The sequence below is a fragment of the Etheostoma spectabile genome, chromosome 24 (genome assembly GCF_008692095.1).
Source record: "Etheostoma spectabile isolate EspeVRDwgs_2016 chromosome 24, UIUC_Espe_1.0, whole genome shotgun sequence".
NCBI lineage: Eukaryota > Metazoa > Chordata > Actinopteri > Perciformes > Percidae > Etheostoma > Etheostoma spectabile.
The window spans coordinates 13,285,573-13,301,743 of NC_045756.1; the positions used below are offsets into that span (position 1 = coordinate 13,285,573).

Sequence of the window (16,171 nt, forward strand, 5' to 3'; positions counted from 1 at the left end):
CAATTTTCGGAGCAACTTAAACAAGTAAACTATATTTCTCCTCAGGGAGGTCTTCCAATGGTAATGGTGGAAGTAACTGGAATAAATCACACTTTCAAAGAGCTTTCCCAAAACATTTGTGCACTTCCTGATTAAACTGGTTATTACAGACTGCTGGACGACGTCGCTCTGGCGACCGTGGTGCATAATTTGTCTTCACTGAGTGTGTATCTACCCTGAAATAAAAGATGGGCTGAACCAACGACTTGTCTTTAGTGTCCTTCCTGAGAACAGAAAGGGTTGCTGCCCTTAAACACAGCAGGAAATATGCATAATTAAGTGAGCCAACAAAGAGGACAGAGTGCAATTTTTAAAGGAAGTTCCCCAAAACACAATGAGGATATGTAAAAGCATCTCACAGGTACTACAGTGTTTAGTCTAATGTAAGCTGCAGAAAGTATTTTAAGGGAAAAAAGGGCTGCTGCAGGAAACCAAGTCCCAAGTATTCCTGCTATATTTGGTGTGGTAGTGGGCAGAATGATGAAGAGTCTCCGGTACTCGCTGCCAGCACCAGCCAAAGGACCTCTGGGAAAACAAAGCTCACTGGGATTGGTGGGGCAAACATCATCACAAGACCTCAGTGACAATCAACGAGAAGAGTCACGAAAAACTCAAAACTCATTAACCTTTCCTACTAGCCAACCACTGGATGAACATTATCACATGAACACCATCAAATCATCACACTTTAAGGAACAAACTCTATGTAATTGGCCCCAATAAACAATATTTGTATACATCAATGTCCTGTCAACTTTGCCAAAAAGGTTTAAAGAAGTATTCCAGCAATTTTACACATGCAGAGCAGTTAACTCGCCTGTGAAGCCTTTTTAAAATCTGTCAAAATCTCTGATTGGCTTTGAGACTTGCACAGGAGCCTGCACAAGAGTTTGAAAGTTTGGGTCTAAGGAAAGATGAAATTGAGTTGCGTTATGGGAATTGTATGACTTAAAAAAAAATTCTTAGCTTGACTCATACTGACATATCTCAGCCTCTACTGAATCACTACTCTTTTTTCTTACAGTAAGCCGTCTCTTGCAAGTGCCCTAACTTTATGGAAGTGCAATACTACATCTCTTTTGTCTCAAAGATCTTTTGTTCAAAATAAAAATCGGATGACAAACTGCTCCAAGGGAACCTCATTAGGCAAAAATCCACCAACTGTGTTTTCTAACTTCACATCCAATTTTAAATTGAAAAGAAACCATACCTATTTAGAGGCAAATAGTAAGAAAAAAGTAGCCAGAGGAGTGTTTTACCTTGAGTCAACATATTAGAATAAGACAGACCAGGACAGACACTTTGATGTTTGTCACAACACACAAAAACTGAAAAGCTCCAATGGTGTTTGCAACAAGAACAGTAGCAGTGTTGCTGTGTGTGTGTGTGTGTGTGTGTGTGTGTGTGTGTGTGTGTGTGTGTGTGTGTGTGTGTGTGTGTGGTGTGTGTGTGTGTGTGTGTTGTGTTAGGTTCAGAGTAAACGTCATTTTAATCACCTCCTGGTTTCCTAGCAACATGTCTGCTGGTAAAATGCTCTGAAGTTTACAAGCTGAGTGTGCTAGGTGGAAGCAGAGGGGGGTGGAGGTGTGTTTATCCTGTGTCCATCACTGGAGCAGCGAACAGCACGAGTCAGAGAGTCCATCCTAAGAAACAAACCTGAATGTTGCTTCTATCTGCTGTCCTAAACAAACCTAACACCAATGTTCTGCTAACAGGAATGAACACTGACTATAATATTTTTGCACTATTTTAACCCATGAGCTAGAGCACAATGTCACAGTGGCAGTAAACTTCATTGCAATATGCCTATTAGCCCATTAGATCAGGACTTTTAGAGATGTGGAAATCATTACTTACTATTCAGAGTGTATGTTTCAGCTCAGTTCCTAGATCAGTAGATAGTACATGAGTGTATGGTGATTTGTTTGGTCTGTGAAATGTCAGAAAATAGTGGAAAATTCTAATTTCAACAGTCCACAACTCTAATATATTAGGTTTACAAAACAGAGCAAACAGCAAAACCCTCATATTTCAAAAGCTGCAACTAAGGAAAGTTAAGCATATTTGCTTGATAATTGACTTAAGCGATTAATTGATTATCAAAAAAGTTGACATTTCATTTTCTGTCAATCAACTTACTGATTAGCAGGTTTATAACATGACAGGCTAAACACTTTTTTAATCTAGTCTTGTTTCAAAATCGACTGACTACAAAACTAATGGAAATTAAAATACAGTGAATAGTGTGGCCTTAACTCCACAGCTCCTCAGTACCAGTTCTGTAATGGCCCAATTTTGGTGCTTTGGTGCAAATCTTCCCAAAGTTTTAGCCCTCACAGTCACCGCTGAATTATTTAAGTTATGCTCATTACAGCCTCCCAGTCACTGATACCTCCTATATGACATTTGTCCTTGATCTGGATGGTGACTCGGAAAAATTTCAGGAAAATCACTGATTACATATTAAAGGATTTAGAGTTTAGGAGTAAAAATGTTAATTTGGTTTGGGGTGGATCCACCATTTACCCATTGCCACATCCTCTCTGTAAGTAAGAGCCTCAGAAGCCTCTCCTAATGAGGCCAGTCCTGCTGCTAGTCTGAGCCTCATTAAGCCTGCTGCCCTTGTTAAGCCAGGGCTTGATTGGAAGCCCTCCACCACCATTGTTTAATGAATACCAGACGTTGTTAGCCAATGCATAAGAAGGTTGCCCTGTACATTCATACATGCGTGACTACACTGATAGTATCACAGGCTTTTGACAGTGTTAAGGAGAATACATGTTTGATTGTTTTCTGCATTCTTAAACAGTAGAATGATGTACATGATTGTGGATGGTTTTCCTTCATATTACCTGAGTGGCTCTTCATAAATGTAATAATATGAGGTGTTTAATTTCCATATACATTGTATGAACTGTAGCTGACAGAGGACTTGTGCATAGGTTGACATAAGTGCAACAAGAATAATTTTCTATGGAAAAGGAAAAAGTGGAAACATAGTGTACATTTTTTTTAAACCTTGGCCTTGGCCAGTCAGAGGACATTTTTTAAATAATGTATGGACAATGAAGTGAAATGAGATCCAGTCCACATATGCCACAAGTGTATATTTGGAACAGTTTAATGATTGAATCTGTTTCAAACACAAGCTCAGCAGAAAGGCAACAACGTTTGGTTGTTTAAACGTCCATGTATAGTGTCTTGTATTTTTGTCCTGTGTGTAAATGAAAGTAAAGTGATAAAATAAAACCTGACCCTCTCCCCTTACTACTTTATGGGATCTGTTTGGATGCTGTTAATAAAAGACAGTCTGCCAGTAAACCCAGGTAAGAAATCCTATCATAGAGTAACGTCTAATGACCAAAGGCTCCTGGCAGTCGTCACAGGGGGTTAACAGGGGAGAGGTGGCGACTGTGTTTGATCTCCCTAGGACAGCAGGAGTATTAAAACCTTGGATGGAGCAGCGCAATGGGAGGTGCAGTAAAACACACAGCATCTTTTTTTGAAGGAGGAATAAGAGCAACGACAACTAAGACCACAGGCTGAGAGAGAAAGAGAGCGGGTGAGAAGGAAAAAAGGACAGGAAAGTTCAATCATTCAAGTTATCAATAATAAGGGAATCTGTAATAACTTGTGGTGACCCATAAAATCAACCAAATTTGATCTGTTTGGCATAAGATCAGACAATCCACTGCCTAGCATCAACCATCATAATTCTACTTGGGGAGGACCTTTAATTGCTCTCTATTGTCCAAGTGAACAAAGTATGATCCACAAATTCCTCCATTCAGACCAAATTGGTTTTGTGAAAGGTCAAAAACCTCTCACATCCCCGGGTGGCTAATTAACCTGACTCATCAAGACAAACAAGCAGCTACTTCTATTGTATCACTGGAGGCTGAGAAGGTCGGTGAAAAGGGTGCTCCGCCAGGGTGTTCTCCTCAAACCTGCACGATGCTACGGATACTACTGTGTGACTGGATCAACCTCTCAGCTGTAGCAAACTTGGCAAAATACTTGTCATGCAAAAATGGCAGCTAAAAGAAGAAATGGGAACAAAGCAGAGTGCTAAATCTAGAACTTGGTGTTCAACAAGAAGACTTCTACATCCCCATATTAGAGAGCAGAGATACAAAAAAATATATATATTGACACAAAATCTAACACATATGAAAGAAATAACGTTAAATAACAAGAATAACCCCCATTTTTGGATTGAATGTGAATTATCTGCTGTTCTTTGTTTAAAAGCTCAATCTAAAAAACTTTATTGATGGCAAGAGATCTTGGGAAAATAGTGATATCTTCCCAGATAGTAAGTTATAATTGATTCACAGGAAAATTCAAGCCAACAGGAGAACCTTCAGATGTTTAAAACCTCTACATATAAAATGAGTACAGTATATCCTGTAAATTTAAAATCATTTCACATTTATAAATATACATATGTATATATAGTTCAATAATTTTAAATTTTTAAATACATTTGTACTGTGGATGCACTAAAGTAGAGATAAAACATTGATGGAAAGTAAGTATTGTTTTTAGTCAGACTTTATGGAGCAGATGCAGGTTGTTAAATGCATTTTGGATTAAGTTCAATCTCAAATAGACTGGAATAGTGTGTGTGTGTGTGTGTGTGTGTGTGTGTGTTCCATATGTGAGCTTGAAAAAAAATGAAGCAATTTTGCAGCTACAGACGGAGGCAGCAATAAACAAGAAAATATATACACTACCATGAAATCAAAGCTGTCTACATATTGGGTTTCATGCGGTAATATATTATGTTGAGGGCTAGTGGTATATAATATGTTGTTTTAGTTTTTATAACATCCGGTTTGCTTTGGCTTGAGTGTAAATTTACATTCTACAGCATACATTGGGTTTGACTGGAGTGATTCTAACTTCTAAAATTAATATTCTGGTTCACAGGATTGAAGTGGAAACATAGACAGTTGGTTTTAGATGGGAGCTAGACCTTTTTTTGCTGCTCAATGTGGTATTTTGGCAATGCACATAATCTGATATTCATACCAATGAGGCGGATTTAATTGGATTAAGGGAGAAAGACAAGGAGAGAAAGATAGAAAACAGAAGAATAAGGGAACAAAGGGAGAGATACAGACAAGAAGAAGAGAGAGAGATAACCTGACAGAAGAGAGAAAGAGAGTTTCCGCTGGCTTGGGCAAAAGCTGCAGACTCAAAACCATATGCTTGTCATAGCGTTGTGTAAGTCCGTGTGTGTGTGTATGTGTGTGTGTGTTAGGTGGGCAGGGCTTAGCTGGAGGAGAACTGCTCAGACTAGAATCCTGCTGCTCAGACAGCAGGATCCCCGGGACAAACGGAGAACAGACAGACAGACAGACAGACAGACAGACAGACAAACAGAGTGAGAAAGACAGGTACAGACAGAGATACAGGAAGACAGGAGGAGATAATGATGAAGATGAGTCAGAAAGAAAGACAGAAATATGCAGTATTTTCTATTGCTACAGACACCCCTTACATAAAATATAAAATAACAGATTAAGCCCATCATCACATATGTTATATGACAGACAGTGGTTTCAGCCAATCAGAGTGTCTACTATTTGACAGACAGCAGACAGGGTCAAACTGCATGTTATGTATTACATCATACAGACGCTAACCAGGGGGTGGAGGGTGGGGGTGGGGGCAGCAAGGGTGATAAAGAACCATACTAAAAACCAGCAGCAGAGGTTTGGTTGGCTGTGCATGTTTCCATTTAGCACAAACTAAGTTTGTTTAATGAATAGGTTAACCTACCAGACTCATGGTCCATTTTGATTGACAGGGCAGGGCTCTGGGGGGCGGAGTCTTCACTTAAAGAGTAGCTGTGCTCTGCTTGAATATCTGTGAGATTCAAAAGCCCTTTTCAGACATGGAAAACGTAACATTGTTGTCTTTCTCGATCTGGTTAAGTGATGGCTGCTTGTCATTCAGACATTTTGTAGGTGTAAGTTATGTAAATGTTCCTGACGGCTGCTAGAAATGATGCTAGAAAATGACATTTATTATCTCGGAAAACATAACAATGACAATGTTTCTTCTTCCTCTTATCCAATCATTTTGTTGAAGTCTTGGTGACCATAGCAACGCCTGACAGGGACACTGATGTCTCTCAAGGGATGCGTGTGACATAGTGCTGTGTAGTGCTGCAAGCTGATCCATCTGACTGCTTCAATAGACTGAAAAAACCTACAGTGCAATAACTCTGAGCAGGGATACCAAGGCCAATTTGTGCAGCTTAGTTAGCAAGAGAGTGCCTAGTAGTAGTTCAGCCAGTTGGCGCCTGAACCAACAACTTGGTACCTCACTCCTCACAATCAGCTAAGTGAGGGGTGTGTTGAAGGAAGTCTTGTGTGTTTCCATCTGGTTTAAAAGCATGAGTTTTGGAGGTCCCAGAGAAACTTGTGGAATTTTACGATCAGAAAGACCAAGCCAGAGAATTCAACCAAATAACGGGAGCAGGGTCTTTTGTACTCAAACACTGGCTGCTGAAAGGAGCAACTGGCTGCTGCACTGCTGGAGGTTATCCGGGAAAACAAGATCATCCAAATGTGACTATTAGTTACAGAGAGGAAAACTAAAAGTACTTCAAAGCAAACATCTCCAACACAGTGGCTGGCCATTGGAAAGGGTTTCACCAACCAACATTTACCTACTGTGAGATTTTTGTCGTGCCATCGGCAATAACAAGGAACGCTGGAGAAATGTTATTGGAAGCAATGACCACCGTGATCCAAACCCTGGTACAATTCATACAATGTGTTCTTTTGTTTTAATACTGCGAGGAGCTGTGAGGGAATTTGTATTTGTATTCTTTAACTGATCACGTTTCAAAATAAAAGAGGAGCTGACCTGGGTTGCTGTCCTCCATGTCCATATGTAAAGGTGAAGGTCTGTCTGCCAGAAGGGGCCGCTCTAATAGATGGTCGTCAAAGAAACTGCTGAACAATTCACTGCTAAAGTCATCCATCTGGTCACCTGAGAAAGGCTGGAAAACATGGAGAGAAACATGAAGACAGACAGTATTTTATTTAGTAAATAGTTTTTCCATGAGACAGTAACCACTCCAAATAAAGTCATATACTGTGTTTTTCAAGTGTCTTCAATTTTGGTAATTTGGACTTTTTGAAGAAAAACTGAAGGATGAATGTAAGTTTTGATTTCGTGGGTGAGACAATTCTCCAACTTCTTCTGCTAAATAAACCATTTTAAAACCCATTTAATTATCTAAAATATAATGCATTGTCTCAAAGCTGACAACAGGGCTGTTTTTGTTAGCCAATAAAAAGCTTTTGTTAGGAGATACGTCATGCAATTAGCGTTGGTGGGTATAATAATATGTCAATGTTAGTGGTACGTTGAGTTTTTTTTGAATGATTAATGAATGTTTTGTATTGTTTCTTCAAAACTGGGAATAGATACTCTGTATCTCTTCTTTGCCTTTTTTAGTTAATAAATAACTCAAGTGATTATCAAAATAGTTTAAGCTTAATTTTCTGTCAATTAATCAACTTCTTCTCTTTTTCAGTTCCACAGTACTACAGTCCCAGGTGACTGTGTTGAAGAGTCAGTCAATGGGAAACAGCATTGATAAATTCATCCTCAGTCTGCATGAGATGAGTCACTGAGCTGAGAGATGATGTTCTGGAAGCCTGGGACAGCACGGTGCTCTGATTTCACTGTTTTTCTTTTTAAACACACAAACACATCCACATACAATATGAGTCACCCTGGTCTTGAGCAAACATGCACAAAGCAGTACAAAAGCAAGCACACATAAATAGATGGATTGGTGGGAACAAATTGAATGCTTGGAGGCTTCTCAGACAAGACACAGCAACAGAAATAACTTGATTTAATTACCAACAAATACAAAAATAGATTTTTTTTATTACAAGAAATTCTCCCAAAACTGCCAGAAGTGTCACGGCAGACAAAAATAAGTCCAGTAACAACAATAAAGACTACAACTGGCATTATAAATATAGAGCTGACTTTTTTTATTGTCATGGAGAAAGGCTTTTTGGCCTCATTGCACACTACCTTCCCAGAAGCAGCATAAATAAAACATTATGTTTAGTTTTGAATTTATTAGGCCAAGTGTGCAATTGATTTTAGTACGTAGTTCATATTTTGATAGTTAAAAGTCAGCAACATGTGCTTAAGTCAGAAGCCAGTTGTCTGTAGATAGCTAACCAAGAAATTAATTATATGCAGACAACAAAGCTTCAATGCTTGTAGCGTTGTCCATCACTGCAGTTGAAATGAAGAGTAGAGTGTTGTGTGTGTGTGTGTGTGTGTGTGTGTGTGTGCGTGTGCGTGTGCGTGTGCGTGTGCGTGTGCGTGTGCGTGTGTTTAGGAGGTCAAGTGTGTCTGTGGAAACTCTGGGACATATGCAGCTGTCTAATGAAACTATGTGGAGTAAGCACACACACACACACACACACACACACACACACACACACACACACACACACACACACACACACACACACACACAGGGTAAAGATACAGATGGTGGGTAAAATAACAGAAGCACGTGGGACATGAAAAACTGCTGATGATCAAGGTAACTCATCTGTGACCTGTGTTGAGTTTTATAAAAGTCTGTAACATCAAAGGTGACTCCCACTGAGGTGCCGTTCTCCCGTCGTATCAGATAAAGCTAAAATTAATAACCTAACTTTTACTATTCTTGCTGCTTAATGTTAAAAGCATTCATCTGGCTAAGCAGCTATTTCATTTGTAAAGCAGTCACAGGAAACAGGAAAAACTTGTCGCAGAAATTAGCGCTAACAGCGAGTCAACGAACCATATCAATATTTATCAATATTTGTATCTGAACAAAATCTTGAGGCTCAACAGAGCTCCCTGCAGGATAAAGTAACTGACAGCCACTGCTCAACAAGGTGTGTGTGCATGCACTCGGTAATCCTGCAGTCACTTGCTCTGTCACACACAAGTGAACACTCACTCATTCATGAACAAACACACCCACAAAAAGAAAAGCACCCTTGTTCTCCTGCTGCACAAAATGTTGGAACAATGTCCCTTTAAATAACACCCACACTGCCCCTTTAATCTCTGCTCCATTAGGGAATATAGGTAATCACATTTAAACTGCGCCACTCAAAAATAAACAAGTTTCTATATGGAAAAGTGTGAGGGTGACACTGGTGTGATGCTGGGAGAAGAAGCAGAGCACGGTCCACAATTGAAACAATTTAGTATGAGCTAAAAAGTAGCTTTAGTAGCTGCATTAGACCAACGTGTGTTAGGCTTTATGTTTCTCTCTACTATCAGTGACGATATTTTACTGTATATTATTTAACCATTGTAGTTCCATCAGTGGCCTTTCAGCTACATTTGCAGTAATTGACTACAGTTGTATTTAGCTCCACATTACAGTGGAGACTCTTATCGCTATCCACTTGCTTACTTCCAACACACCTGGAGCCTGTGATACAGCTCTCACCTACAACTAGCAGAGCCCTGTTTGAGGCCAACCTTTTTCTTATCTATCACCTGGCATGGCCATGATGTACCAATTGCAGTGTAGATCTTTTTCTCACACCAGACATGTTGAACTATTCTGGCCGATAAGATCTCCTCCTCTGAGGACTGGGCATGTACAGGCTGTTTCATTAATATCGCCCTCCCTCTTCTGTTTCAGTTTAATAAGCCAAAGAAAAATATGCAATTAGAAATTCTGCTATTTTTTTTAGACTGATCCATGTGGCTAAATCCTGAAGGTGCAAAAGTTGGAGGTGGATTTTAATATGAGGCTCTGAATAAGCTGCAGGGAAATGGATGGTTGATGGAGTGTGTTTCCCCTTCAAACACTGATGCTTGTTTTTTGTTTATGTTATTAGGGTTACAGTTTGTGTTTTGGGATTTCTCAAAACTCTGTTTTTACGTGTGCTGTCATGCTGCAGCAAAAATTATTCATTAAAATGATGAATGAATAAGCTTAACTTATAACTTAATAGATCAGCAAAGCCCTCCTCTGCAGTTATTCGTCTAAGACACCACTGTGGACAACCTGTGCAATAAAGTGGCCTAAAAACTAGAAAAAAAAATCTTTGTTAATCTTCATTCAGATTTACTGATTTACTCCACCTGGTAAATCAATTTAAGTATCTAATACACAAATGATCAACGATTGATTTTTTAAAATATGTTTGAGGCCTTTTATGCCTTTATTAGAGATTCTCACCGTAGAGAGGTGACAGGAAAACGAGGGGAGAGAGAAGGCAAATGACGTTTGAAATCTCATGGATGAGAAGCTTGTGACAGCGCAAGACGTTAACATCAATGGCCTCCTTCTAGGCCGAGCTGAAGCGTTAGCTAGCCGTATCATTAGCTACAGTTACAGCTTAGCCGAGAAGGACGAGCCTCTTGTTCATGAGTACTCTTCCGTCAGTTGCCGGGTGTGTTTCGGTAGATTATCTTAAAGGTCCCATGGCATGAAAATGTCACTTCATGAGATTTTTTAACGTTAATATGGAGTTCCCCCTGCCTGCCTGTGGTCCCCCAGTGGCTAGAAATGGCGATAGGTGTAAACCGAGCCCTGGCTATCCTGCTCTGCCTTTGAGAAAATGAAAGCTCAGATGGGCTGATCTGGAATCTTGCTCCTCATGAGGTCATAAGGGGCAAGGTTACCTCCCCTTTCTCTGCTTTTTGCCCACCCAGAGAATTTGGCCCACCCATGAGAGAGAGAAATCGTGGCTTTTAAACGTGCAAAGCTGCTTTTGGTCAAGGTCACACCCCCAGCCTCCCCTGCCCTACTGCACTACAGGTAGCCCCTCAAGGATTGATTTAGTTTACAAAAGGACATTCAAAGCAAATTATAATAAGAAAAATCAGGAAATGGAAAAGGACTGAAATAGAACTGCATGGTTTTATAACATCAAATTGTTACTGTGGCAACTGCTGTGTTTATCAGGGCAAACTGAACATGTCAGCCTTATACTAATACCAAGATAACACAATATTATTTTCTCCTTATAATGAATTGATTAATGAAAAGGTCAAAACTCAGTAGACCACTGTCCTATGTTGAATTCAGCGCTGACGCTAACCTGCACCATACCTGCACCACCTGACATTCAGCAGTGGCAAATGTGACACTTTATTTTCTAATCGGCATTTTACTTTTTGCTTCATTATTTCGTCTTGTGAAGCACTCTAAAGCGCAGCTTTGAAACGCATATGTGTGTGTGTGTGTGTGTGTGTGTGTGTGTGTGTGTGTGTGTGTGTGTGTGTGTGTGTGTGTGTGTGTGTGTGGTGTGTGTGTGTGTGAAAGCTGCTATTGTTGTTATTAGGTCAGGAAGCTTAATGAGTCCAGAGTGGTTCAGTGATAGATGGCTTGTAAAGCAACAGCTGCAGTCAGTGTGAACAGAGTAACAGAGGTCTGGACCTTTCATTACCTGACCCCTCTCTGCTGGGAAAAGAATCACAGGAAAACAGTGTTAAAAAGCAGTTGACAGTTTGTATAGCATATTTCAGTGGTGGTGTGTCATTAGGGGGGATGGGGCTGATGTGTAAACCACACGGGGAAAGAGCTGGGAAAGACAGAGGCAAGAAGTAATTATAAAAGAAGAGAGCGACTTGGTTATGCCTGTAATTAACAGCAGTGAGTCTCAACACATCTATCTCCTTTGATCTGAATGCCTTATTGGTTCAGGTGCAGAAAAAGCCCAAATCACCCATGTTGTCTGCATGTGGAGAACATTTACTTTCCCTGATACAGTGATGAACTGGACTGAGAGTCGGGCCAGCAACGTTGTCATTATGGCATGAATCACGCAGTGGAAACCATCGTAAACTCTTCAGAACATCATGTAAAGGCCTAAGGGAAATACACTGAAAAAGTTTCCCAACAAGTCATGTAGTCTCAAATTCAGATTTCAAGAGCCAACAGAAGAAAGAAACCAATTCATGTTAAGAGCAAAAACTTTTCATCGGATTGATGCTGCCATAAACAAACAGTGATTGTCATGAATGACAGTAAGTGGAGATGGTACTATGACTACACCCTGAGGCATTTTACGCCAGGCTGCAGGAAACGCTCTGTCATGTTAGGCAGACTTCTTCTCTGGATGCATTTAGTTTCACACCGTGAATACTTTTTGCTTCATCACTACTGTCTTAGCCACAATGTTTTGCAATAGCTTCATTTTTTTTGCAATGTAGACTGTAGGTCCAAAGTGTGACTGGAACTAGTCTAGCTTTGCCAGACCCTCCTCCAAAGCGTGCTGAAGGTCTGGCTACTCCACATCGCATACTCCACATCATTTCTTTAAACCAATCAGAAACGCCATGGGCGGTGCTAACCTCCGTATAGAGCCGCTGCAACAGCTGTGCGATAGAAACTCAGATTGGACAGATAGTTTATCTACCTGTCTCAATTTACCATGCAGAGATTTGAGGCGCAGTCAACAATAGTCCTCATAAATCCACCAAATTTAAAATTCCAGCACAAAGAAATACGGTTCATATTGTAATATAATACTAACATAACAACATAACATACTATTTATTCCAGCATCCTTTGCACTATACTCTATAATTAAAAAAATAATAACTTATAATAATAACTCATAATTAAAATGTGCTATTATTGTCTCAACATGTGTAGTGTGCATTTATTGTTGTATTTTCTTTTTTTTTTTATGAGTACGCGCATTGTGAGCAATGTATAATCCAATGCAAAATTCCTTGGATGTGTCCTGGCAAATAAAAGTGATTCTGATTCTGAAATACATGCAGAAATTTCTAGTCAGAAAACTGATCAATGAAAAATGAATTGATTGGATTCTTTTCCTTGACACACGATTGTTAACGGAATATCTTTGGTTTGGACTGATGGTCGGACAGAGGGAAATTGTGTTTCAGATTCATGTGACATTTTATACACAACACGGATTATTGGAAAAGAAAAAAAGGGTTACTTGCAACCCTGACTGCAGCCCATCTGAAATGTTACAGCATAACTGGAACGTGATCAAAGTTAATGTAAAGTATTCAGGATGTCATAGTAAAGTAGGCTAAAACACGCTAAAACACTGGTATAAAATGTTTTCTTCTGGAAACTCCATTGGCAGACATAACATTTTTTGAATAAGACACTAAAAGACAATTGAAGAGTACATGGCTGGTTGAGACAGATTTTTTTGCAGCGTAAAAATGAAATTGTGAGAGACCTGAAAACATCATGTCATTTTCCTATAACACTGGCTGCCACAGATAAGAAATGGCAGTGTTCTCTATTGTATTTGGCTTCATGTGGTGGTGTGTGTGGCTGCAGTGGGTTGGCTAGTGTTTGGCTTCACTTTAACTTAGAGACTGAGGTTACTCTGTGTGTGTTTGTGTGTGTGTGTGTGTGTGTGGTGTGTGTGTGTGTGTGTGTGTGTGTGTGTGTGTGTCAGAAGTAAACTCAACTATAATTCTCAGTAAAACAGTAGAAAAGTATTTTTCTTTCTCTCTCTCTCTCACACAACACACACACACACACACGCACACACACACACGCACACACACACACACACACAGCTATCTGCATGCCTGCTCACATTCCATCTGGCAGCTCAGCGGCCAATCGGCAACAAGCATGCAAATGAGATGGGCGTGTCTTTTTAAAGCTGGAGTACAGGGTCTGAACGGAGAGTAGAATACGATAGAATAACAAAGGGAAAAGAATATAAATGTAAGGAAGAAACATTAAATGGATAGAGGACAGAAAGTCCAAATATCTTTTATTAGATCTAGAGATTTTATTTTCTCTCATTTAGGTTTTTGTATAAACATAGACTAGAACAGAGTAGAACACCATCAAATAGAATACACTGCACTGTCCTTGCTTGACCTCACTGTGCATGTGTGTCTAAGTATGTTTGTCCGGGCGCCGGGGTAGCTCACCTGGTAGAGCATGCACCCATATACTGAGGAGCAGTCCTCAATGCAGTGGGCGCATGTTTGACTCCCTTTGCTGCATGTCCTACCCTTCTCTCTCCCCTTTCATGTCTAAGCTGTCCTGTCATAATAAAGGCCTAAAAACGTCCGCTGATCATAATCTATACAAGATCTAAAAGTTATTATTGCAAAATTGCAATTTCACAAAGCCTAAATTGCATGTCTTTTTCTGTCCAACAGTCCAAAACCAAAAGATATTCAATTAGCAATTTAAGAACTCCAGAGAAAAGCAGAAAATCATCCCATTTGAGAAGCTGGAATCAGAACAGCTTCAGTACATTAGCACATCTATTGTGTAGGCTGTACAATATTCATATGTATGATTTTTGGTCCATTCATACAATTTCATCAACATGTTTTGAAACTGGCCCTCAGATGTGATCTAAAGTAACTCTGGCAGACGATTAATGCAAAAGGTCACTCCAGTGTGTTGCGGTTACCATGGCATTCGCCCCTGCATTTGTCTGGCCTGACTTTACATTTAAAGAATCCCAGTCGAAATATATAATTAATGCATAATGAGAATAATCATTTGTTGCAGCCCTACCTATTCCTCCTCCAGGATTTAGGAGAGCTGCATGCAGAGCTGTTCTAACCAGTTCCCAGGCGGTACACGATGTTATCCATGCATGATTCTTGATGTTGTGGTGAAATGGTTCAGTGCACATGATGCACAATTATAACTGTAGCCAAGGAATGGTCAAATATAATAGGAACTGTTAGGAACAAAAAAAATTATAATGAATTGTTGACTCCATGTGTGTAGGAAGCTTAAGGGTTGTTATACTTCTGAGCCATGCAGAGATGCCATGATAATATCCTGCCTTCTCATCAGGTGGAGAGGTAAATCAGCGCCACGATCACTTAGACGGACTTTCCCCCTCCTCTTTGTCGCTACGCAGCGCTGGAAGTTACAGAAAAACTTACTTAACGCTTAGATAGGGTTTGTGTTCGGTGAATTTACTGGTGATAAGTGAAAAGTGAGGCATACTAGAATTTCTTTACAATAAAAATGATAAATCAATGAAAGCACATGTTTTTCCTGATGCTTGTCTACATTTTGTTCTTTAAGAAAATACCAGGATAATCCTATGAAAATAGAGTAATGTGCAGCCACAGCCCCCGCTAACAACAACTGTTTTCTATTTTTTATTTAAGCAATCTCCGTTAGCTCTGTACCACTGCCCAGTCCTATTTCTTCTGTACATCAGTCTTTCCTCCTGGTTATCAGCAGGGCCCACAGTGCACTGGAACAGGTCAACAAAATACAGAACAGGAAGTACCGCAACCACGGAGCACACCTTAATGAAAACCAACGAGCTGATCTCTCTGTGTCTCCATTTATGATGTCTTTGGAGTTGTATAGTGTCTTTCTGCTCTCTTTTTTTCAATTTTATGACACAGAACTTGACTGTTTTGGGTTAGTCCTTTGCTCTCATCCCCTTGACTTCTAGATGCAGCAAGCAGGCATCAGCGACCGATTGAGGTCCCTGATGCTGTGATTCATCATCAGCACCTGTCCATACAGGACAACTGCAGATTATAGATTAAGGACAGATGTATAAACATGCCATCTTGCAGTACACCTAATTAGACATCCTTTCCCATGTCCTCAGTGGTGCAGCCCAGCCTAGTGACTACTTTATTTAGAACAGAGGGGGGTTTAAACCACAGGCAGACTGCTCGGCTGACTCACTGACTAGAATAAAGTTCTACTTAAAAAAAAAAACAGTCTTGTTTAAAATAAGAGAAGACGGAATGACACAGAGTGGAAAAAAAGAGACAACTAGCAATAGAACAGAAATAAAGAAAGAGCACTTCCTGCTGATAGTGTGATATTCATCATTAATGTCTCAGGGTGCAGCAGTGAAACGACTCCGAGTCGGTTTCCATGAATTAAGAGGGCAAAGCTCGGTCAAGCGTGCCAGGCACAGAGGGCATGGCAGTATACTTTTGGCATTTTGTGGCCGGAGGTGCACCGCACACATGCAGTAAAGTTGGAAACAGGGTGGGATAAGGAGGAATATATTGTCATACATAAAGGGCTGATGCCAATACACTCATTACAATTTACATGCACCAGTACAGTCACAACTGCTAATGATAGATTAATTGCATAATTGTTGTT

At 40.0% G+C, this 16,171-nt stretch overlaps 1 protein-coding gene across 2 annotated transcripts in view; it reads right to left on the reverse strand.

The window, feature by feature from the left end:
- Positions 1-16,171, reverse strand: part of creb3l1 (cAMP responsive element binding protein 3-like 1) — a 28,448-nt gene that overhangs the window by 11,078 nt on the left and 1,199 nt on the right. The window contains exons 2-3 of one of the 2 annotated variants that reach the window (XM_032506010.1): positions 6,922-7,057; positions 5,827-5,913 (exon numbers count right to left, since the gene is read on the reverse strand). In XM_032506010.1, the coding sequence (XP_032361901.1) occupies positions 5,827-5,913; positions 6,922-7,057 (223 nt within the window). The remainder of the gene's footprint in view (positions 1-5,826; positions 5,914-6,921; positions 7,058-16,171) is intronic. The other variant, XM_032506011.1, reaches the window with a different exon arrangement.